This window comes from Physeter macrocephalus, chromosome 14 (genome assembly GCF_002837175.3).
Source record: "Physeter macrocephalus isolate SW-GA chromosome 14, ASM283717v5, whole genome shotgun sequence".
NCBI lineage: Eukaryota > Metazoa > Chordata > Mammalia > Artiodactyla > Physeteridae > Physeter > Physeter macrocephalus.
Window position 1 is genome coordinate 94,475,727 of NC_041227.1, and position 24,045 is coordinate 94,499,771.

The 24,045-nt window shown below is 52.1% G+C and overlaps 1 protein-coding gene across 2 annotated transcripts in view; it reads left to right on the forward strand.

Annotated features, from left to right (window-relative positions):
* The first annotated feature begins 2,019 nt into the window (after positions 1–2,019).
* MYO18A (myosin XVIIIA) overlaps positions 2,020–24,045 on the forward strand; it is a 63,701-nt gene continuing 41,675 nt past the window's right edge. Inside the window, exons 1-2 of one of the 2 annotated variants that reach the window (XM_055090103.1) lie at positions 2,020–2,088; positions 12,679–13,756. In XM_055090103.1, coding sequence (XP_054946078.1) covers positions 12,758–13,756 — 999 coding nt within the window. In that variant the 5' untranslated portion in view covers positions 2,020–2,088; positions 12,679–12,757. Of the gene's footprint in view, positions 2,089–12,678; positions 13,757–24,045 lie in introns of those variants that run through there. The other variant, XM_055090104.1, reaches the window with a different exon arrangement.

The window sequence follows — 24,045 nt, forward strand, 5'->3', positions numbered from 1 at the left end:
GCACGAACCCGTGTCCTCTGCATCGGCAGGCGGACTCTCAACCACTGCGCCACCAGGGAAGCCCTATGAGTCGTTTTAATTTTTATGAAGGGTGTAAGGTCTGTGTTTAGACTCTCTCTTTTTGCCTGTGGATGTCCAGCTGTTCCAGCAACATTTGTTGAAAACACTAAACTCATTTGATTTTCAAAATAAACTTTGAGGCAGGCATTATTAGCCCCCTTTTTCAGATAAAGAAACTGAGGCACAGAGAGGTTTTGTAAGTCACCCAGAGTAACACAGCTAGACTTGACCGAGCTGGAATTTGAACCCAGGCAACCTGGCTCCCGAGTCCATGCACTCAATCCCTATCTATAAAAATAATGTCTCCCTCAGGGACTTCACTGGTGGTCCAATGGTTAAGACTTCGCCTTCCAATGCAGGGGTGCGGGTTTGATCCATGGTCGGGGAGCTAAGATCCCACATGCCTCGTGGCCAAACAACCAAAAAATATAAAACAGAAGCAATATTGTAACAAATTCAATAAAGGCTTTAAAAATGGTCCACATCAAAAAAAATCTTTAAAAAAAATGTCTCCCTCATACGTTTGTTGTGAGGAACAGAGATAGTGTCTAGCACATAGTAGCTGCTCAGAAAGCAATAGTGAGTCATTGTCCTACTTACCTTCCAAGGTTCTGCTCAAATGTCATGTCCTCAGAGCAGCTTTCTTTCATTCCTCCAGCCAAATAAGTCATCCATTATAGCATCATCTCATCATCCAAGGGATGACAGCCTAGTGAATCCCACTGCAGTCAAAGTTCACTACCAGCCCCCGCCCTCACCATGTGAGTTCCCTGGAGAGAGGCTCCAGGTCTGATAGCTCTATGTCCCTCAGAGTGTGCTGCAATTGGCACTTAGGAGGATCTCAGTAAAAGTGTGCTGCATTGAGTTTGGGTTACATGCTATTACTTTATCCAAAATGCACATTCTGGGTTTGGTCTATTCCTCAGGATCTCTCAGTTCTTACTCAGCTCTTAGCTCCTGAGCCCTCTTGCTTGAACCTTCCCTGGTCTGTCAGGTTGGGCCACCCCTGCCAGAAGTCCTGGTTGGGCTGTTTATGGAGGCAGCTGCCCTTGTCTGCTACACCCTTTTACCTGCACCACCCCACTCAGTTTCTTCCACGTTCTGGGGTACCTCCCTTCAGTATGGACACTGCCCATAGAAATTCCCACCTCTCTCTCTCTCAGCTCAAGGCATAGCACCTATCTTGGAGGTCTGGTCTCTAAATGTCTCTGGCCTCTTCCAGAAAGTCTAAAATTCCTTCTCAATGGGTAGAGCAGCTCACCCGATGTTGATAGGACATGAGGACCCAGGGGCAGACCTCATTCCAAAGAGCTTCTGAAAGCTGTTAATCTTGGCATTGCTGGACTCCTTTGGGGAGTGAGTGCCACTTATGGCTATGACTCCTGGGCCTTGGCTCATCCCTTAGGCAGCTCCACCTGAGGCAGGGCAGCCACCAGAAGGCTGTGTCCACCTTGGGGAGTACATTCTTCCAGTGCCACCTTGGGCATGGCTGGCAGTGCCTGCTTTGGACTAGGCCATCTGGCATCCTCCAGCAGCACCCTATGTCTGTCTCTGCAGAGCCACCCTGGGAAGATGTGGCCGGCGAGGCTCAGTTATTCTCTCTGGACAGCACTGTCCCGGGCAGCACCCTCTTGGACACAGCCAGCAGAGTCCACCAGTGCCTGCCGCGGACAGAGCCTGTTCTATACATTCAGCATGACCCCGGGGCCTGCCCTGGGCACGCTCAGCAGCCCCCAGTGCCCAGTGCAGAGAGGACCTCCAGGCAGGGCCTCTCGGACCCGGACCGAGGCCTCCAGGGCAGCTCCCGGTGCCCGCCTGGCCCGCTCTGGAGGCGCGCCCAGGCGCTGCCAGGAAGGCCGGCCGTTTATCCCCGGAGCCGCCAGCAGGGAGCTCCCTTTCGGCTCGGCTCGTGCGGCCGCGGGGGGCGGCGCTGCGCTGCGCCGTGCTGCGCTCCTGCCCGGACCGGGCCGGGGCCGCTGGATGCCGCGTCTCCGCTCCTGCTGCCTGCCGGGCGGGCTCCGGCGGCCGGTGAGTGCGGGGCGGCGGGAGTGGCCGCTCGGTAGCGGGCCGGGCCCGGGGTGGGGGTGGGGGGGCGGCGGGGCGGTCTCGGGCCGGGAAGGCGGGCGGGCGGCGGGGCCCGCCGGCTCCTCCTCCTCCCCTGTCCCCTGGAAGCGGCGGCCCGGACTCCCGGCTCCGGTCCCTGGCGGTGCCGCGCAGCTCGGCGCCGGGACGCGGGGCCGACCGGGAGGGGGGCGGGAGGGCGAGCTCCGGCCCCTTTTGCCATCTCGAGGGGCGCGGGGAGGCCGGACAGGGTGGCCTTCAGTTTTGGGGGGGGTTCGGGGCTCGGGGGAGCCCAGGTGGCCCCGAGCTGCGGGGTGGAGGCTGCAGCCCGGGGGGTAGGGGGCTTCTCGAGGCCAGGCCCAGGCCCCCCAGACAGACTGACGGACCGAGGCTCTGAGGGAGGCAGCGGGGAAGGCGAGCACCTCCACCGAGTCCTTTATCCCTCCCAGCGGCCTTCACCCTTTCATTGCCAGGCCGACACCGGACTCCTCTCAAAGGAGCAGCTGCCAGACAGCTGGCAAAACAATGGAGACCCTGCTTCCCTGGGCCCCCTCCCCTTGGGACAGAAGACGGGGAGCGGGTGGGTGAACGGTAGGCTTTGGGGATTAGGGCGTGCCAGCTGTCCCCTGCGAATGGCTGCTCACCTCACCTCTCCCTGCCAAGGGGTGGGGTGCCTGTAGGAAGGTTGGACTGCCTGCCCCAGGCCTCTGGGAGAGACTGCCCTGATGCCCCGCCCTGCGAACCTGTCATGCCAGTTGCTTCGCCAATGGGAAGGGGAGATGGTAAGGTTCACTGCCCCCCACCCCCTTGTTGGGGGTGCCGCTGGTACCAAGCCTGGTGAGGAGTGGGTCCCGTTCCTGGCTGAGATAAGGCCTGCAGGGACACACCGCACATTGGAGCTTTGTTTGGGGGTAGGGGTGCAGTGGGGGATGGGGGGTGTCACCCTGTTGCAAGGCATGTGTGTCCTGCTGATTAGTTGGAAAGGCTGCCGGCCAGAATGAGCTGGCGGGGAGGGTGAGGATGGGGGAGGCTGCCAGTTCGTTTTTTAAGCGGTACTCCTTTTGCCTGGTCCCTTGGCCAATGGGGCATGTGTTTGGCAGTGTCCTCATGGTTTGTGTGTGTGTAGGGAGGCCTGGGATGGTGCTTCCTAGGAAGAGCTCTCCTGCCTAGGGCCTTCCTGCCCTCAGATGGTCCCCCCAAATTATGGAATTGGATTCCCTCCCCTCTTCACCTTGCCAATGATTTATGTAGGTTCGTTTTGTCTTTTGGAGTGCCTAGCATGTCTGTGGCTGAGGAGGCCCAGTAAATCCCCCTATGAAGAGCGAACAGTGCTGAGTGTGTATGCACTGCGGCCATGCTGGAAGGGATGGAAGGTTGTCCAGGTGATTAAGAGCAAGAACACCTTAGCCAGACATTGAACCTAGAGGTTCAAGCTGCCTTTCCATGTGCTTACGAGGTCTGGAGCCCTTTCTTGGGCAGGTTGGTATCCTGTTGTCATGGCAATGGAGTTGGCCTTGCCTCATGTTCCCCACCCTGTTAACTCAGGGGCTACTTTCTAGTTGGAGATATTGAAAGTTGCTCTCTTGAGGTCTCTGGTTTCCGGACAGACCTCACTGGCTCTTTGTCAGTGGACTGCCACCTCCTCAGCTTCCCCTCTGTCCTTTTGTGATGAGGACTTTCCAGGAAACATCCTCCTGGTTGCTGGACATGACTGGTTATATATAGCTTCGGGTGGAGGTGTGCTTGTACATTTGGGGTTGGGAACATTGGAGTTGGGCCCTCAATTCCAGGAAGATGATGGGGGAAGCTATTGTGTTGGGGGGTTAGGGGAATGAGAAGCGTCACAGGTGGGAGTGGAGGGTGGGTGAGGAAGGGGTAGAATGCTGATGGTCACTTCCTGTGGGAGCTTTGAGCTTTGAACAGTCGATGACCTGGCGCCTGGCAGCTCTGAATATCTAGTTTGTTTACTCCTGTCTCCTGGCCTGGCTCATGTGCCAGGGTGTGTGCCCGAGGGCTTCCTCTCATGATCCAGGCTCTCCTCAGAAACCTTCAGGTGCATTGTGCCCTTCCTGACTCCTGCCTGGTCCCTCAACCTCACTGCCTGGCAGTCTGGGCAGCCAGCCTGTTGCCTGGAGCCCGCTTCACTGGCCTAGCTTGAGGCTGCTCACTGAGGGGTGCATGTGTCTTCAGAAGCTGGGCCTGAAAACTCCAGGGTCCCTCAGTGGCAGGTACCTGAAGGTGGACTGGGAGGGGCAGAAGTGGGGCTTGTGTGAAAGGGAGAATCCACCCTCTTAGGTGGAGCAGGGAGTTGCTGGAACTCAGGAAGGCTTGATCCAGACTTGCTGTGTCACAGGTCTCCAGGGCAGCAGGGCTGTTCTTACTCCTCCTCAACCAGAGGTCTGTCCCCAGCCAGACCTCCCTCACCTGGAGTGGATACCACAGACTGGAGTCAGAGCATCCACGTGAGCAGGGTCCCGTTGGTGGCCCTGAGCCCCAGGCCTTATCCTAGGCCTCTCCTGGGTGTGGTGGGTCAAGCTGAGGGGCTCTGGCCTGATATAGTTTAAAGGTTTGAGGGGTTGGGAGGGCCCAGCCCACTCTGTGCTATGATTAATAGGTTTCCCCAGGACTTGGGTTTGGGGCTTGATGGAGCTTTTAAGTTCTGCTTTGGGTCAGGCCCCGGGGTTCTTTAAGATCTGCTCACTGCACCTCACCCCTCATCACCATTTTCTGAGGCAGCCTGAATTAGAGGGTGGGGTGGTGCAGTAGTGGGAACTGGTTTGGGAAGGGTGGGGAGCAGACTTGGAAACCCCCGCACCCTCCGCCCCTCACTTTCCTGTCCTTTCTCTTGAGGTAGGAATTGTGTGGCTTGTAAATTATCCATATTCCCTTGACATTTCAAATAGTTACAGTCAGGCAGCAGTTTAAATCGTGGACTGATGATTTTACAGGACCCAGGGCCCTTTCTCGCAGCCAGGTACTTTATAGTCACTTACAAGGAATTATTTTTGTTATTCTCTAGTATTCAGAGATGTTGGATAATGGGCTGTAGGTCACACAGCAAATCAGAGGGAGAGCGGGATTAGAACCTCAAATTTGTGGTTGAGCAAAATACCTCTTCGGCGAAGGCCAAGTCTGAAGTCTCAGGCCCATGGAGATTTTAGAGTTGAAAAAGCTGAGGTCTAGAGAGAGGACGGGACTTGCTCAAGGTCACACAGGAGGTGGGGTGTTGGGGTGTTAGCTGAGCTTAGCGCCCAGCGGGCTGCGGCAGGCCCCGCGGGCTGCGGCAGGCCCCGCGGGGGGCCAAGGAGGTGCATCTGGAAGAGCCGCCGGGACCTGGCCGGGCTGCTGGCAAGCCTCCCGCTCTCGTTTCTCCCGGGGCCTGCGGGATTGTTGCGTTCCAGGGGAGACGGTATCGCAGCGGAGGCGCCGCGGGGCTGCGTCTGCGCCGGCCCAGCTGCCTGGAGGTGCCGAGGGCCGAGGGTTCCCGGCGCTGCGGCGGGCAGGGCAGGGAGCCGGCGGCCGGGCAGCCGGGCCGGCTGATGTCATGTGAGAAGCGTGCAGACGGAGTGAGTGAGCACACCTGGAGCCAGAGAAGCTCCATGTGACCTGGCAGTGAGTCATGGGCCGCGGCGGGGCTCAGCAGGACCGCCGGCAAGAAGCTCCACGGCGGCGGCGACAGGCGTCACCCTGCGCTGCCCGGGCCGGGCGGGCCCCCCTGGGCCACTCGTGCAATTCCTCGGTCCGGGCGGGCGGGCGGGCGAGCGCCCCATCAAGGCCTCAGGGCTGTAGGAAAAGGCCGCTCAGGGAGGTCAGAGGCCAAGGGAGAGAGGCCGGCTCTCTTGGGAAAGTATTTCCTTTGTATTTATTTATGAGTGTGGTCGAGGGTGGGAGGACTGGTCGTTTTAAGTATACACCCACAGCAGCCAAGTCTGGGCGCCCTTGTCTTGGGATTCTAATGTTATAGTTTCCACTTCCTGGGGTTTCTACTTTGCCAGCTGCAGGGTGACCCATTTAAATCTGTCCCCACTTAAAGCCACAAGACCCTAGTGAGATCTATTTTAACCAAGTCCCCCAAGTCACTGAAACATTTTCAAAGCATGAGATGGCCAGCTTTGAACTTGCCGTTGCAAACCCGTTTACAGGCTTAATGCCAAATGGATTGCTTATTACTTTGTCACACCTTCCTTTTTTCTTCTTTGATCTTTAAAATCGCAAAAGTAACATGCTAAAAAAAGTTTTATCTGTAGCAAGTCTACCAGGTAGAAAGCTGAAGTGTTACCCCTCTTTGCCACTATTCCACAGAGAAAAATCACTGATATATTTGTGTAATGGATCTTTCCAGACTATTTTTTAAAAGCTTGTTATGAATATTTTATATATTATGTATTTATAGTTTAATACTTATATGTTATATAAATAGAATTTTATATAAATTTTCTTTCTGTGGGAAATAAAGGGCATGAAGAAAAGTAGAAGAAAAATTATACACAATCCCACTATCTAAAGCCCCCAGGCTTAAGTGTACACACACACACACACACACACACACACCCCCACCAGCTAAATATTCTCACTGTCAATAAATTTTAAAATGTAGACAAAACACAAGTCTGCTTTGACCCTTCCAAAATCCTTGTCTGTTCCCCAGAGCATACATTTTTCTATGCATATGCAAATATTATACATGATGTGCATGTATATATATGTACACATATACATAGTTTAAAAAATTTTAGTAAAAATTGTATACTGTCGGGCAACTTTCTTTTTTCACTTAACAATATAGTATAGACTCTTTCCAGGTCAGTATACACAAATCTACCTCATTCATTTAAATAACTGCTAAGTTCTATAATTTAGCCACTCCCCTAGTGATGGACATTTATAGAGACAGAATTTTGCTATTATGAAATAGCAAAGATTAGCCATGTTTATTGTGCTGCAAAGATGAGCTATGTTTATTGTGTGAATATATCTATAGATGTCCTATAAATGGAATGGCCCTGTCAAAGAATATGTACCTTTAAATATTTTCATAGATACCACACACTTGCCCTCCTTTTATCAGCTTATATTCCCAGCAACACATTTGGGACACCCTGCTTCTCATCCTCTGATTGATGTCGGCTTGGTAGTTTTTACTAAACTGCTAAGTGAACGCAGTATACCTCTGTTTTATTTCACACAGCTGTGACTATTACTCAGGCTGAATACCTGTTCATGTTTGTTGGCCATTTGTATTTCTGCATCTATGAATTGCCTGTCCTTATCTTGGCAGTAGTTATATGGGGCCTCTGGACTCGAGCCAGTGTGATCCAGCTTGGCCGTGTGCTAACTGGATTGCCTTCACTTCTTTGGTCTTTACTTTCCATATACAAAGGTTCTGTTCAGCATTAAGATTGTATGTCTAGACTTATTTTAGTCATATGTGTGCTGATAGTCATTTGTGTACTTTATTATCCTCTCTACCATCCCATTAAATGGCATGAATGTGCCTTGCTACCACTGGGTACCATTCTTGAGGACTTAGTCTGGTCTAGGCATTATATGAAGGGCATATATACATATTTCATTTAATTCCCATGCCTTATGTGGTAGGTACTATTATTTCCATTAAAAAAATGGGAAAATAGAGGCACAGAGGCCTTAAGTGACTTGCCCAAGATTGCATCACTGTTAACCCGAATTTGTTTTCAGCTTTGTTACCTGACATCTGAAGCCTAAACTCTTTCATGGGTTTTATTTATCTTTATATCCCCTACATTTAGTAGTTGCTTGATAAATACATACTTTTCCCAACATTTTATCACAAGGCTCTGCAAACATTTAGAAAAGTTAAAGAGTTTTACAGTGAACGCCCCAGCTCCTAGACTCTACAGTGAACACTTTACTATCCTTGTTTATCACATCTTTATCCCTTGATCCAACCCTCAAAGCATCTTATATTTTTGATGCATCTCAGAGTAAACTGCAGACACCAATATACGTTGCCCTCAATACGTTAGCATACATATCATTAACTAGAGTTCGATATTTGTTTACCGTTCTTTTCTTCTTTTGAGTGAATATTTCATACAATGAAATGCACTAATCTTATGTGCACTATTTGATGACAATTGACAAAATGTATACATCTGTCAACCCAAACCCTTATCAAGATATGTAACATGAACATTACCCCGGAAAGTTCCCTTATGCCCTTTCTCAGGTAATCCCCACTTCCCAGAGGTAACCACTGTTCTGATTTTTTTTCACCATGGGTTACTTTTGCCTATACTAGAAATTCATATAAAAAGTACCATACCAGCATGTCGAAGTCTTCTTTTACAGTCACTTAACAGATGTTTTTGAGATTCATCCCAATTGTGTGTATCAGTAGTAGTTTCCTTTTTATTGCTGGCTAGTATTCCATGATACGAATATGTAAATTGTTTCTCCTGTTGATGAACTGACAGTTGCATACTTGAATTGAAAGGTCCTTGCCCTCAAAATGCTTTCTGTCTTAAAGTAATAAAGCAGCTGAGTTGACTGATTCAGTGGTACTTTGCTTTGATTTTGGGGATAGTAGGGTCAAGATGATTTAGGTACGTACCCTAATTTACACACAGACCTTCCCTCCACGTAAAATTAGGAAAGGCCTCCTGGAGTAGGATGAGGGGTGAAAGGCAGAGAAGGAGGTCAGAAAAACTGTAAGGTTACCTTCGGTGGAGGGGTAAGAGACGAAGGGGGGGCAGGTGGAAACTGCAGCTTGGAATGGGAGTGGGGAGGTAGCGATTGCTGCTGGAGACTTTGGACCTTAGGACAGGACATGCGGGAAGTCCAAGGTCCACAGGAAGTTGACAGAGCCCAGGTCTCTGGCGAATTGGGCTTTGAGATGCATGGGAGCAGCTGCAGCTATACTGCAGGTCTGACCCTGGAGGGGGAGGTTGCAGGTAGCTCTAGACATGTGGCACAGGAGAGAACCCAAGCCACAGCCAGGCCTGGCAATTGTAGGGACAACAGTGAGGAAGGGGTACCTTGTGAGCTGTGTAGATAACAGTGGCAGGACAGGGCTGATGAGGGAAGGGCTGAAATGGACCTAGTCTCCAAAGGCCCCAGGGTCGGGATGAGAGGGGTGACTTTGGCAGAAAGTTAATAAGTAACCTATGTCCACAAGAGACTTAAATATTTGGAATTTTATAGCTAGAAGAGACCTAGATCATCTAGTCCAACCTTGAGCAAAGTGACAGGCTCAAGGTCCCCTAGCGATTTGTTGGCAGATCCAGGCCTAGATATCAGATCTTCTAACATTTCCTGCCAGCACTATCCCCCTGTGCTGCTGCTGTGACTGTCTGTTGTTTCTGCCTGATGCAATGACAGTGAGGGACAAGCTTTTGCCGAGACAGCCCAAAGTTTCTAGAATTCTAGGGGCTGTTTTCCGTTGATACTGCTCAGATGTCTCGTCCCCAGCAAAGAGCCAGCACTGGGTAAGGATTGCAGAGTGAGAATTGGAGACCATAAAAGGTGTCTTGGTGGAATAGCATTGGAGGCGGCTTGGTTCTCTGTGGTTGGGCTGAGGCTGAGACATTGGTTTGTTCCCTCCAAGTCCCCAAGGTGGGTTTCTTCATTTCCCCCGCATGTCCCTCTGGAGCCATCTTCTAAACTAGCCTTTTAAGAGAGTGCAAGTAGTGATGGGTGAGAGGTAAGGTGAGCAGTGACCAACCAAAAATCCTGCATCCTAGCATAGGGTAGGTCTGTCCATACCCCCAACAGCGTTCAGGAGGAGAGGGAGAGACCCCCTATATTAAAGTAGAGTCCTGAAGAGAGGATGCCTGTTGCCGGGCTCTCCTTCACCCTGAATCAGTCCAGGCTCAGCTAGCCGAGGCTGTCCCTGGCTTTGCACTTCTTGGGCCCTAGATTTCCTGTCTTCCCGCTCCCAGGTACTGTGCTTGGAACATTAAGAACTAAAAAGTTCAGAGGGAACTTTGTTTTACCAGGTAGGAACGGAGGTCAGAGGGGGAGAGGGGTGCCTGCTAGGTCTACAGGGAACCAGTGACTGGGCCGGATCTCCCACCTCTTTGGATATGCTCTATAACTCAAGAGTTCTCTAGAACTGCACTGCCCAATCCAACAGCCGCAGGCGCAGGGCTGTTGAATACTTGAAATGTGGTTTGTCTGAATTGAGATGTGCTCTAAGTGTTAAATGTGCACTGGATTTCGAAGGCTTAATATGAAAAAGAGAATGTAAACTATCTCAATATTTTTTACATAGGTTACATGTTGAGATGACAATATTTTGGATATCTACATTAAATAAAGTATATTGTTAAAGTTAATTTTAACCGTTTCTTCTTACCTTTTTTAATATGGCTGCTAGAAAATTTACAATTCCATATATGACTTGAATTATATTTCTTGTGGACAGCGCTGCTCTAGAAAGGATACTCTGATCGCTCAGGGGCCACTTGGGTCAGGGTGCTGGGCAGGGGGAAAGCAGTTAGCCAGTACCCCGGGGCCCTTGGGCGCTTCTGTCCTTGATGCCTTCCTAGGCGTTGTACCTGGGTTGGGGGTCCTTCTCAGTAGAATTGGGGGGCCTGGAAGGCCCTGCTTGGTTGTGGCAGTGGGGTACACAGAGAGGAAAAGGCCTCTCCAGGGCTTGGCAAGAGCTCGCTGCTGCAAGGGGTAAGCTTGTAGGTCTTGTGTCTAGAACTCAGAGTGGGAGGTCTTCATGGAGAAAGAAAAAAGTACATTTAATTTCTAATTCGGTGGTACAGCCTCCTTCTTGTTCCCTGTAGGTTAGAACAAGGAAGGCTCTCTCAACTCCACCCCACCAGGTTTTTCTTCATCCTGTCCGCAGATGGGTATGCCTAGGGGTGGGAGTAGGTTGGCGCCCTAGGCGCATAAACCCTGGAGCTGGGGTTTTCTCTCAGGCTGCCACGACTTTCTTCCTGAGGCTATATTTAGGTGCTGGTCTGGGGAAAAGGATGTGAGCTTTTCAGGATCCTGTTTATCCAGCAGACCCCACGCCCACCCCCACCTTGCAGCTGTCTGTCCTCTATTCAGTCTGGAACTTCCCCTTACCTCCCTCCTTGCTTCACTTTGGGCGCCCAGGGCCCTAGAAAGAAAACAACATTTGCCGTTGAATCCTGCAGTCGCCGCCTACTAGCTGTGTGACAACTAACATATACTTAATTTTCTGAGCCCTGTTTTCTCATTTGTAAAGTAGAGATAATGATACCTACCTTGCAGGGATGCTGTGAGGTTCAAATGAGATAGTGTGTGTAAAGTGCCTGGCATTATGCCTGGCGAGTGGCAGTCATTAAATAAGTGTTGGTTCTTTGAGATCTTCTGTCAGGCAGTGGCTAAGGCTGCTGCTCTAGGGATAGCAGGTTTAGGAAAGAGCCCAGTAGCATGTGATGCCTATTGCCTTAATGGACATTGGCTATGGGCAGGCGATGGTGCAGAGTCCATTTCCTTTTTCCTTTGTGTTTGAATCCTTTTTAAGAAAATATTTATTTATCTATTTATTTTATTTTTGGCTGTGTTGGGTCTTAGTTGTGGCATGTGGGCTTCTCTCTGGTTGTGTCGTGTGGGCTCAGTAGTTGAGGTGCACGGGCTTAGTTGCCCTGCAGCACGTGTGATCTTAGTTCACTGACCGAACCCGCGTCCCCTGCATTGGAAGGTGGATTCTTTTTTTTTAATTAAAAAAATTTTTTTATTTATTTTATTTCTTTAATTTTAGCTGTGTTGGGTCTTTGTTGCTGTGCGCGGGCTTTTCTTCTCTAGTTGCAGTGAGCGGGGGCTACTCTTCGTTGTGGTGTGTGGGTTTCTCATTGCGGTGGCTTTTCTTTTCTTTCTTTTTTTTTTTTTTAAATATTTTTATTTACTTATTTGGTTGCACCTGGTCTTAGTTGTGGCAGGCAGGCTCCTTTGTTGCGTTTCGCGCGGTGGCTTCTCTTGTTGTGGAGCACGGGCTCTAGGCGTGCGGGCTTCAGTAGTTCTGGCTCGCGGGCTCTAGAGCGCAGGCTCAGTCGTTGTGGCGCACAGGCTTAGTTGCTCCGCGGCATGTGGGATCTTCCCAGACCAGGGCTCGAACCCGTGTCCCCTGCATTGGAAGGTGGATTCTTAACCACTGCACCACCAGGGAAGCCCCGGAAGGCGGATTCTTAACCACTGGACCACCAGGGAAGTCCCTTGCGTTTGAATCTTAAGTCAGGTCCCAAGTTGGCTTGATGGCATCCTCTAACCAGGAGTTTAGATCTCCCAGATGCCACCACCATGCACACCTAAGCCTGGGTCTTTCAGGGATTACAGGAAATGACAGACTTCGGAGTCTGGGCTTTTATAAACTGATCTAAACCTCGTCTCCGTATTTGTAAAATGGGGGTAATGACAGACCTACCCGTAGCCGTGTTGTGAAGATTACCTTAATTGAGACAGTGCTGTGTAAAACAGAGCACCTGGCACATAACTGGCACTCAGTGAGGGAAAGCTGTGCTCATTAGTTGGCCGTGTCTGGATAGGAGACACAGAAAGAGGCTCTGCTTGAATAACCTTTCTCTCTGTTTCTGTTTGCAGCAGCAAGGTGGGGCACGAAGGCCCTGTGCTGAGCACCCGTAATCCTCTGGGGTGCCACCCCTAAAAATAGCACCCCACCATGTTTAACCTAATGAAGAAAGACAAGGACAAGGATGGCACGCGGAAGGAGAAGAAGGAGAAAAAGGAGAAGAAGGAGCGGATGTCAGCGGCGGAGCTGCGGAGCCTGGAGGAGATGAGCCTGAGGCGTGGCTTCTTCAACCTGAACCGCTCCTCCAAGCGTGACTCGAAGACACGCTTGGAAATCTCCAACCCCATCCCCATCAAGGTGGCCAGCAGCTCCGACCTGCACCTGACTGACATCGACTCCGACAGCAACAGGGGCAGCGTCATCCTGGACTCGGGCCACCTGAGCACAGCCAGCTCCAGCGATGACCTCAAGGGTGAGGAAGGCAGCTTACGGGGCTCGGTGCTGCAGCGGGCCGCCAAGTTCGGCTCCCTGGCCAAGCAGAACTCACAGATGATTGTCAAGCGCTTCTCCTTCTCCCAGCGCAGCCGGGATGAGAGCGCCTCAGAAACCTCCACCCCCTCAGAGCACTCTGCCGCCCCGTCTCCACAGGTGGAGGTGAGGACCCTAGAGGGACAGCTGATGCAGCATCCCGGCCCAGGCATCCCTCGACCAGGACCTCGGTCCCGAGCCCCTGAGCTGGTGACTAAAAGGTTCCCGGCTGACCTGCGCTTGCCCCCCGTGGTGCCCCCGCTACCCCCTGCCCTCCGGGAACTGGAACTGCAGCGACGGCCCACGGGGGACTTTGGCTTCTCCCTGCGACGCACAACCATGCTGGATCGGGGCCCCGAGGGCCAGGTCTATCGGAGGGTGGTTCACTTTGCTGAGCCCGGCGCGGGCACCAAGGACCTGGCCCTGGGGCTGGTGCCGGGTGATCGTCTGGTGGAGATTAATGGGCACAACGTGGAGAGCAAGTCCAGGGATGAGATTGTGGAGATGATCCGGCAGTCTGGGGACGGCGTGCGGCTCAAGGTGCAGCCCATCCCGGAGCTCAGCGAGCTGAGTCGGAGCTGGCTGCGGAGCGGCGAGGGACCCCGCAGGGAGCCAGCCCATGTGAGTGTTGGCCTGGGCAGCCGGGGGTAAGCAGGGATTGGGGATATTGGCATCTCCTGCGACTGTGCCTGGGTGGATGATTGGGGTACCCAGGAGCTACCGTCAGAGCCTAGCGAGTGTGTGACCGGTGAAGCCGTGCCACTCCTTGGGCTCCGGGACGACTTACCTGGCCTGTGGGAAGGAGTGACCTCAGAAGGTGTGATACACAGCGATACAAGCTTTATGATACCCTGGTGGGCTAATATGTCCTGAGCCCTAAATTGGGGCATGGGGGCTAACATGTGCCACTTCCAGATGTGAGAGACACTCTGGGCTACTACTAGTCCAGACTGGTATCTGGACTAAAATATAGGATTTCCATTATTTAGATATTGGAGGTGAAAAACAGATAAATTATTTTAAATCAGGGCTCACATTTGGTAGCTCCTGGGGAGATGACCTCAGGCCTCCTTTTACCCCTGAGTGACTGAGGAGCTGAATAGCAGGTAAGGTTGCAGAGATAATCAGTGGCCAGATCATCGAAGGCCTTGTAAATAATGGTAGGAGTTCAGATTTTATCCCAGTGAAACGGGACCATTGTAGGGTGTTCAGCAGGGGAGTGACTGGATCTGATTTATAAAGATCACTCGGGCTCCAAGAGTCTTTATTATCTCTTGGAAGAAGAAAAAGCACGGCCCTGGAAAGGCAAAAGGGATCAAGCCTACAGAGATAGTATGACCTGACTATCCCTGAGATCCCAACTCTTATCCTGCCCACACAAAACAGCAGTGGAAGGGGGTGACATAGGAGCAGAAGAGATTGAGATTAGATGTATGAGCAGGTCTCTAAGGGGATGGAGATCTCTAACCCCAGGGGACTTTTGATAGGGTGGCTACATATCAGTTTGGAATGTTCTGCCTACAGACAGTCCAGGAGGGACAGGTTGGCCTCTAGCCATCCCTCTCTCCTGGCTGTGGGTTTTAGGATCGTTCGGATCTGGTCCCTGCAGCCTGACCACTGCATAGCCTGGCCAGGACCTTTCAGCACTAAGTGACCGGCCAGATGTGTCAAAGTCAGAAGTGGGAGGAAATGCTAAGGAAGCAAGCAGAGTCCTGGTCCTAGCTTTCTCCTGGGGAGGGGAAGTGGAAGCCCAGATGGCTGTTCAGCCTGGCAGCATCTCGGGCCAGGGGGGCCTGGGAGCGGCAGGGTTAGGCTCCGGCAGGAAGCACTGGAGCTGGGTTCCCGACCTTCCTTTACCCTGGGGCTGGTGGGGTCAGGCAGCTTTGCTAGTCAGGAAAGGGTAGTGAGTGGAAGGGAGCCTGTCGTGGAATCCAGGGGAGGACCTGGACTCATTTATTCCGGAAACACACATCAGGCACCTACTATGTGTTAGCCATCAGGCTAGACTGAACTCAGGGAACTGCAACTTAGAGGGAGTGGTCTTTATTTCAGAACCAAAAATTGTACCATGTTGCCATGTCTGTCTTGCTTTCTACCAGGCTAACATTGCTTTTAACAGATGGAACTCTCTTCTTCTTAAAGAATGAATCTCCCCTGGGGGATTGTTGCCAGCTCCCTGTTGAACCACAGCACAGGCCTCTGTGGGGCCCTGGGCCTGGCATCTCAGATGCTGTTTAGTTTTGTCTTTATAGCGCAGGGATCATCCTGGTATCAAATTTCCCAGTCACTCTCCCTTCCCAGCTAGCTGCTGCTACCTCATCCCTGGGGAAGTGGATGGCTTAGCTTTGGAGGCCCTGGTGGATTCCACATTACAGCAGGTATCCCTGAAATGCTGGCTTGTTCTCGTCCCTGTGGGGCAAACCCAGCTGGTGGCCAGAGGACGTCTTCGTCCACCTGAGGGATCGGGCAGGGGACATAGTAGAAAGCCCCATCCTCATGAGTCTCCTAGAGCCCTCCGACAGGTTAAGAGAAGCCCTGTATCTTTTCCTACCTGGGCAGGTGGTGGGGACTCAGGCCACAGCAGAGGGGAGTGGAGTGAGCCCAGCCTTCCAGCTTAGCTTCCTGGGACAGACCCCGGAGCTGGTGTGGGAGTGCTGCAGCCTCTTCTGCGCCTCTCATCCTCTATCTCCTCCTCTTCCTCCCACTCCTCCTCTGCTCCTTTTCTTGGCAGCAGTTCTAATCCCAGCTCCATGCCGAGAAAAGAGTCTTCCCGCCTCCTGCAGGCTGCTGGGTGGGGTACCCTGACAACTCCAGCCCCGCGGGTACAGCTCCTGGCCGCCACCCTGCCCAATCAGGCCATCCATCAACTGTGTCCACACGTTGCCTGTCCCCAGGGAGCTCTGAGGGAGCTGGCTAGCCATCTGTTCTCTTTCGGCACACAGATGGGGGCCAGGCCCCATGGCTTTTTCCGTGGCCTCTTCAGAAGGCCCCAGGGAGAGACAGCCCCTTGGGTTTCCTTCTCACATGGTGTGTGTCCAGAATGCGTGGCTCACACCTTCTTCGTGTATCCCTGTAGCTGCTAGACAGGGTTCCACTGGGAGCAGGGGTGAGCTACGGTAGTAAGATAGACTTGGGGCCTGATAGGAACCACTCAGCTGGCCTGAGAGAAGCAACTCTTCTGCGTCTTTTCTTCCGCTCACCTATCTATTAAACAAACATTTTTCTGTGTGCTAGGTCCTGGGGTCCAGCAGTGAGCAGCACATAACCCCAGCCCCAAGGAACTCATAGTGTGGTGGGAGGGATGGTCAAGTGGCAGACAAGGACAATGCCATTTGGGAAGCTCAGTGACAGCGGCCAGGACACGGCCCTAGGGAGCACAGAAGAGGGACTTCTAGTACAGCCTTGGGAATGAGTCAGGGAGGACTGACATCTGGGTGGGAGATGAGTGTCCGGGAGGCAAGAGGAGGAAGAGGAAGGCTGTAAGACACATGTCAAGGTCTAGAGGTTGGAGAGAATGACACATGCGGGGAATAAGACTGGGGGATAGCGTGGGGACATTACTGAGAGAAGCAGCAGGAGAAGCGAGCAGGGGCAGGTCACGAAGGCCCTTGTGAGTCACGCTAGGGAATGTGAACTTTAACCCAAGGGCAATGAAGCAATTTAATTAGGGAGTGATGGGAACAGGTTTTTGAAAATCTCTCTGACTGCTTACGGAGAATGCTTTCAGGTGTAGCAAGGACAGCTGTGGGGAGAATAGTGAGGGAGCTGTTGTTGTAGTCTCAGTAGGATGGATGGAGGCCTGAACTTGGGTAGAAGCAGTGGAGATGGAGAGATGTATCAGATGGGAGCAACTGAGGTAGGCTCTGTTGTCTTTTTTATTTTATCTCAGTTTTTTTTTAATTAAAATGTAGTTGATTTACAACGTTGTGTTACTTTCTGGTGTACAGCAAAGTGATTCAGTTTTATATATGTATATAAAATATATATATATTTTTTCAGATTCTTTTCCATTATAGTTCATTACAAGAGATTGAATATAGTTCCTTGTGCTATATAGTAGGACCTTGTTGTTTATCTGTTTTATATATAGCAGTTTGTATCTGCTAATCCCAAACTCCTAATTTATCCTTCTCCCTCCCTTTCTCCTTTGGTAACCATAAGTTTGTTTTCTATGACTGTGAGTCTATTTCTGTTCTTTTTTAAAAATTAATTAATTAATTAATTAATTAATATTATTATTAATTTTTTGGCTGTGTCGGGTCTTCATTGCTGCACACGGGCTTTCTCTAGTTGTGGCGAGCGGGTGCTACTCTTCGTTGCAGTACGCAGGCTTCTCATGAGGTGGCTTCTCTTGTTGCGGAGCACAGGCTCTAGGCACGTGGGCTTCAGTAGTTGTGGCACATGGGCTCTGTAGTTGTGGCTCACGGGCTCTACAGCGCAGGCTCGGTAGTTGTGGTGCACAGCTTAGTTGCTCCGTGGCATGTGGGATCTTCCCAGACCAGGGCTCGAACCCATGTCCCCTGCATTGGCAGTCAGATTCTTAACCACCGTACCACCAGGGAAGTCCCAGTTTCTGTTCTGTAAATAAGCTCATTCGTATCATTTTTTTATATTTTACATATAAGTGATAGCATAGGATATTTGTCTTTCTCTGACTTACTTCACTCAGTATGATAATCTCTGGGTCCATCCATGTTGCTGCAAATGGCATTATTTCATTCTTTTTTATGGCCGAGTAATATTCCATTGTGTATATATACCACATCTTCTTTATCCATTCATCTGTCCAGGTCTTGGCTATTGCAAATAGTGCTGCTAGGAACACTGGGGTGCACTGTAGTCTTGTTGATTGGTTGGTGTGGGAGAAGGAAGAGAAGAGGGGTCAAACATGACTGCCAGGTTTAGGAGAAGATGCTACATTCTTTCCTTGGCTCCTCAGGGAAAATGTTCTAGGGACATCTGTTTTGGGATCAATTGCCCTTAAGTTTTCTAAAGGCAAAGAGTTCCTTGAGTTGGCGAGATTGAGGGAGGTGCTGGTAACGGTGAGGATCTTAAAACCCCAGTTGGTTCAGAATTCCTTCCTCCAGGTCCAAGAGTCTGAGTGGGAAAGTCAATAACCATTAAGAAGGGGTAGAAGCCTGGCCGGGACTAGAACCTGGGAGAGGGGAGAGCGGTCCCTTCTGTTTGTATCCCCAGTGGGCCCTTCACAGGGGACAAATGTGTTGTCTGGGAATGTAAGATGTTTCTGCTGAGCTCAGAAAAGCCCAGCTGGCTAAACCCTGGCCGATGTGGTTGTCCCCCTGCCACCAAGAGCCAGAGGAGCTGGCCTGCATGGGAGCCGTACCTGGAAAGCACTGCTCCCCTGAGCTTCTGAGGATGTGGTGGGAGGGGAGAGATGGGGGTTTAAAGGAAGGCCTACCACTCCTTCCCAGTCAAGGCTAGTTTCCTGAGCTGTCAGGCATTTGCCCGAGATCCGTGGTACGGTTTCTTCTGTTGGACCTTGGGGTTTGTACTCAAAGGCTATAGGGGCCTTCCCTGGTGGCGCAGTGGTTAAGAATCCACCTGCCAATGCAGGGGACATAGTTTCGAGCCCTGGTCCGGGAAGATCCCACATGCCGCGGAGCAACTAAGTCCGTGTGCCACAACTACTGAGCCTGCTCTCTAGAGCCCGTGCTCCACAACAAGAGAAGCCCCCACTCGACGCAACTAGAGAAAGGCTGAGCCTAGCAACAAAGACCCAACTCAGCCATAAATAAATAAATCGATAAACAAACAAACAAAGGCTATAGGGCTGTCAGGTTCCTTAAGCGGTCGTCATGTCCATCTAAACCACATCCACACTCCAGAATCGGGAAGAGAGCATGTTATAGTGTAAAGAGCGTAGACTTTGGAGTCAGAAAGACCTGTGTTTGAGTTTTACTAAAGTTACCAAACTTTGTGAGCCTCAGTTTACTCACTCCCTTAAACACTGAATGACGTGTGCTTAAGAACTGGCACTGTGCCAGGCACAGGGGGATTAAATAAATAAAATATAATCTTTCCTTGAGGGAGCATAGACCTAAGTGAAGAAATGCAACCAAGCACCATAACTGCTATCACAGAGGTCTGCACAGCTATGCAGTGGGGTGAGAAGGAGGAAGTGGCCAGTTGTGCTAGGGAGAAAAGGGGTGGCCATTAGGAGAGGCGAAGTGACCCATGACCTCTATAAACCGGCTCTATTCTATCCTCCCAGAATTTGAGAGGACTAAATCAGAGAAGGATGCACACCCAGCTAACTACAGTTTTCTCTGAGAAAGAGAATAAGATTGGAGCTAAAGGGAGACTTGTTTTTTATTCTGTATACCATGCTTTGTGGGCCTTTATTTAAGATAAACATGTTTGTGTATTAGATGATGTCACTTACACAGACTTTAGCCGGTAGTAAATGCTTAGGAAGATTAGTCCCCTTTCCTCTGCGCAGTCTCTAATGCCATCCAGGAGAGAAAATTTTGTAGCCTCTTTAATTAATCCATCCTAGTGCTCTCCCATTCTTGCCCCTGGTGAGGTTTTCTTTCCAACGGGACGCCCAACGCTTTTGTCCACACTCTTTCTCTGTAGCTCTGTCAAAAACAGCCAGCTGGCGGGAAAGATGGGACGCTGGAAGCTCTCTTTCTTTTTCCAGCTTTTTAGAGCCTGGCTTCTCAGGGCTGCAGGCATGGTCATCCGTGGCCTTGCAGGGGACTGGCTGGTCAGGGTTGCCTGCATCTGGGAGAAGGCAGGGGCCCCCTTGCTGTAGTGGAAGGCTCTAGTCCCCTGGGCGGAAACAGTATGAGCCTCACCAACCTTGTCCCCAGGGCCCCTGGGTGCCGTCAGGAGTGGGAGTGCAAGATTCCAAGGGGAGACTTGAAATTGTGCTGCTTCCAGGCCTTTGCCAGGCCAGCTTCTGGGCAGTGGGCTTCCCAGGGGCTTCTGGTGGTGGAGAAGTTGGGTACTGCCTGAGTTCAGGGTTCTAAAATGCTCTGTTCCTAATGTTACTCGAGGAATTTTTTACTTCGTTTTGCGCCAAAGCTTCTGGCACCTCTGGCGTCAGAGTCTCACCATGTGAGAGCCCTGGTTTGGGGGCTCAGAATGGAACCCAAACTACGTCCTTTTGGTAATGAGAGGTGGGTGGGTAGGTGTCAAGGGTGTGAGAACTGGTGGGTGAAAGGTCTTTGGGAGCATTTTTGGGGGTTGTCCTGGATTAGTGGGGTACATGGGACCAGCAGGATAGTGTGGTAGACTAGGTCACTTCTATTCTGCTAAGTCTCCCTTTTGTCTTCAGAGGACCTTTCTGCTTTTTGCCCAGTGAGATGCTAGACGAACTACAGTCCCAGAGTGCCCTAGCCACCCAGCCCGTGGGTGGTGGGCACAGTGCCCAGGCCACATTGGACTGGGTGTGGGTACATGCCATGGTCATCGGTTGTTTTTGCAGGCACAGCTTGGAGTCCTGGTGCAGGGCAGAGCCTTGATTGAGGTAGCCTGCTCCGGCCCCTTCCAGCCCTGGCCAGAACTCCTCTGGCCCATCCTGATACCCCTGGCCACCTTGTCCTCCTCTCCCTTCTAATCTCTCTTATTTACATTGAAGTGGTTCTGGAAAATACCAGATATGCAAACACCCAGACTGGGGGTGGGTGAGGAGTGGGGTGAAGGGGGGCGTGTGTGGGAACACAAGTATTTTAAAAATGCTGCAAATCTCTACAGCATTTCCCAGAAACCACAAGCACGCGTTCTGCCTGCCAGCAGGGCTCCCGCCACCCCGCTACACTAAGCTGCTGGATTCTCCTCACTGGAGCCTGGGGTGGAGAGCAGCATCGTGGGGTGGGGACCGGTGACCAGTTGGGGTGAGGGCTCCCCTGCTGCCTGGGCAGGCTGCCTGGCGCCTCCTTTGTCCGTCCGGGCAGCGGGTATGGATGTGCCCCAGGCATCTGCAGCACTGTGGGTGCCCACCGTGCCAGACAGGCACTGCCAAGGAATGGAGTCTTCATGGCCCTCCACCTCTTGCTGTGCAGTTTGGGGGGCGCCCAGCCAACCCTAGAGTCCCGCGTGGTGCTTGGCAGCAGCTTCCGTTCTGTGAAATACAGGGGACAGTGTCAGCAAAGCTTATTTTTTCAGTTGTTGGCTCTAGTCTGGTTGGGAAACTATTTCCTTAGGCCTGGGTCACCACTCTGGCTCCCTTAATCTCCCGCCATATGTTCCTCAGAATCAGGGCATGGCGTTCTGCCCCGGCCTGGCTCAGCCCGGCCGCTTTGCACAAACTCTGGGGCAGGGAAGAACGTGGGGGTGTTTGCCCAGTGTTCTGTATGGCACCCAGTACAGTGCATAGCGTGTACATGCTCCCTAAGTGGTATTTAATTGATCTGGTAAAGATTCAGCCGAACAGAAATGCCTTGAGGGAAGGGCATGAAAAACAGGAGCAAGAACAAAGATCATGGCTAGCGTTCACTCTGCTTTCATTAGACACTGTTCTAGATGTTTCACACATCTTAACTCATTAAATTTTCCCAGCAACCCTTTGAAGTAGGTATTATAATAATCTCTGTTTTGCAGATGAGGAAACTGGTTTACAGAGAGGTTAAGGTTAAGTTGCCTACGGTTTCACGGTTATTAAGTGACCGGTCAGGATTTGAACTCAAGGTATCAGCTTCCTGCCCTTCACTATGCGTAGGAGAGATAGATATCTATATATCCATATAGATAGCTGTATAGGGCAGGGGAAGGCATTCTCTGGATATCCTTATACATCCACCGCCCAGCCCAGGCCTGGGCCTTCTGGTTGCCGCTGTCCTGTCACTGGAAGCCTCTCCTCCAGAAGGAAAGGGGAAGCCAGGAGTGACTGACCACCCGTGCTCTGTGGACGGCGTGCTGCAGAAGGGTGTGACTGTCGCTCTCAGTCTCTCCAGAGGATTAGCCAGAGGAAGTGAGCCCAAGTGGCAGCAGGCGGGCTGTAATCTTGTGGGAGCTGGGAGAGGTACTGGAAAGGTGGCTGAGGGAAGCCGCAGGAAGACAAGTGGCATCTGTCTTGTCAGCCTTCGAGTGTGGTCCCCCGGGGTGGGGGAGGGTGGTGCTTTTGCCCCTCATACATCTCCCCTGCTAGATCCTGGAGGCCGGGCACGTTGCCCCCTCACCTTTTTGGCCCTTACTGACATGCTGGTACTGACCTCTGTAGCATTTGGGGTAGCAAGATCCCCGGAATGTCACCTCCGACCAGGAACATGTCCTCCTCTGTTGCACAGGGGTGAATGTGTTCTCTCCTAGTGTGCACTGTGGGACAAAGGTGAGGAACACGGCCTGGCAGAGTACCTGGCAGTTGGTGGGTGTGCAACGCAGAGTTCTCACTGGCTTCTACCATCGAGTCTCTGCTGTTCCTTTTGTCTATCATGCTTTTCCCTGCCCACCCTCACGTACTCATACATACGGGCCCCGGTTTGGATATCATTTCCTGAGGGAAGCCCTCCCTGGTCCTCTCAGACCATGTCAGGTCTGCACCTCCTCCTCCTTTATAGCTTTCATCAAGACTGTCATTAATTCGTTATCTTCTTATTTCTGCCATGCTGGAGCACTTGAGAGCAGTGGGGATTTGTTGAAGGAAAGAAGATCGTTCTCTAGTCAGGAACTGGTTTGCCATTCTCTCTGTCTGGGTTCCCTTGTTTAGCTCAGTTTGGGTTCCTAGAACCCTCCCCGCTGACTGTCCTTGGTGACTTGCCTGCAGTGTGTTAGGACTTTGTTTCTTGTGTGCCTGGACCCTCGGCATCCCTCACACGAGCGGAGGGGAGATGGGCTCTAGACAGCCAGGAGCAGGGGCCTGCGGAGGGGGCTCTGGGAGGAGGGTCCCCGGGACAGCCTGCCAAGGAAGGCACCGGGCATGGGTGAGAAGCAGATTCAGGGTCACATGGGGTCACCCAGTGTCCGGCCCAGGGGACCTTGGAGGAATGTGCCTGTCTTACTGGCTGCAGGTCTCTGAGTGGGTGGAATGTGGCCTGACAGGGCTCAGGGCGCCTTCTTTCCTTCTGCTTTCCCTGGGCTGCCTGTGTGCTGGAATGTCGGCAGGCTGGGAATTTTCACAGCAAAGATTTTTCCCAGTCAGAGCGACAGATTCCAGCTGGAGCCTGGGGACAGCTCCCGAAGGGGCAGGGGCTGCCGGAGAGGGGGGGACAGATGCGTGGCAGCCCCAGCTGCTCTGCTCCTGGGGCCTGGACTCGGTTCCCCTCCTCTCAGGGAAATGCAAACATCTGTCTCCCCATTGGGCCAGGCCAGGGGGAGCCTGGGCTTCTGGAGCTGTGGAGGCAGCAGGAGGCCTTGGGGACCAGAGACTCAACCTCAGTGAGGCAAGAACGTGGCCGGCCGTATCCCACGGGGCCTCACTTCCTCCAGAGGGTAAGTGCGTCAGGAAAGGGTACTGCCTCCGATTCCATCCTCAGGTGGGGCTGTGCCTGCCAGACCCAGGTTCTCGGGCCTGTAGGGGCCACCCAGCCTTGGCAGGAGGTAGCATCGCTGAGTTTGTCACCTGTGTCCGTCCTCCACTCTGTGGGCCACACAGCACCTCCAGGGCCTGGTTCCCTCTCTTAGTGACCTTTCCAGCCCCTGTGCCCTCTGCCCTCTGAGCTCCATTCTGCTGGCTTCTCCCTCCAATTCCCATTTCTGCAAGGAGCTGACTCACTTCCTCCCTCCCTGCCCAGCTTCTCTCACTGCCGGGCCCTAGGGCAAGCGGGTACCCACAGGGAGGGAGGTTTCTCACAGGGCACTTCCTGGGCTCCCTTCTCTGGCAGCAGGACTGTGAGGCTGCCCCGGCTCTGGGCAGAAGAGGGCTGCAGGTGGGGTGGGCTGGGGAGGGGCCTGGCTCTGGGCTGCAGGGACCAGGTGCCAGAGTCCCCCAAGCCTTGGCACACTCGAGG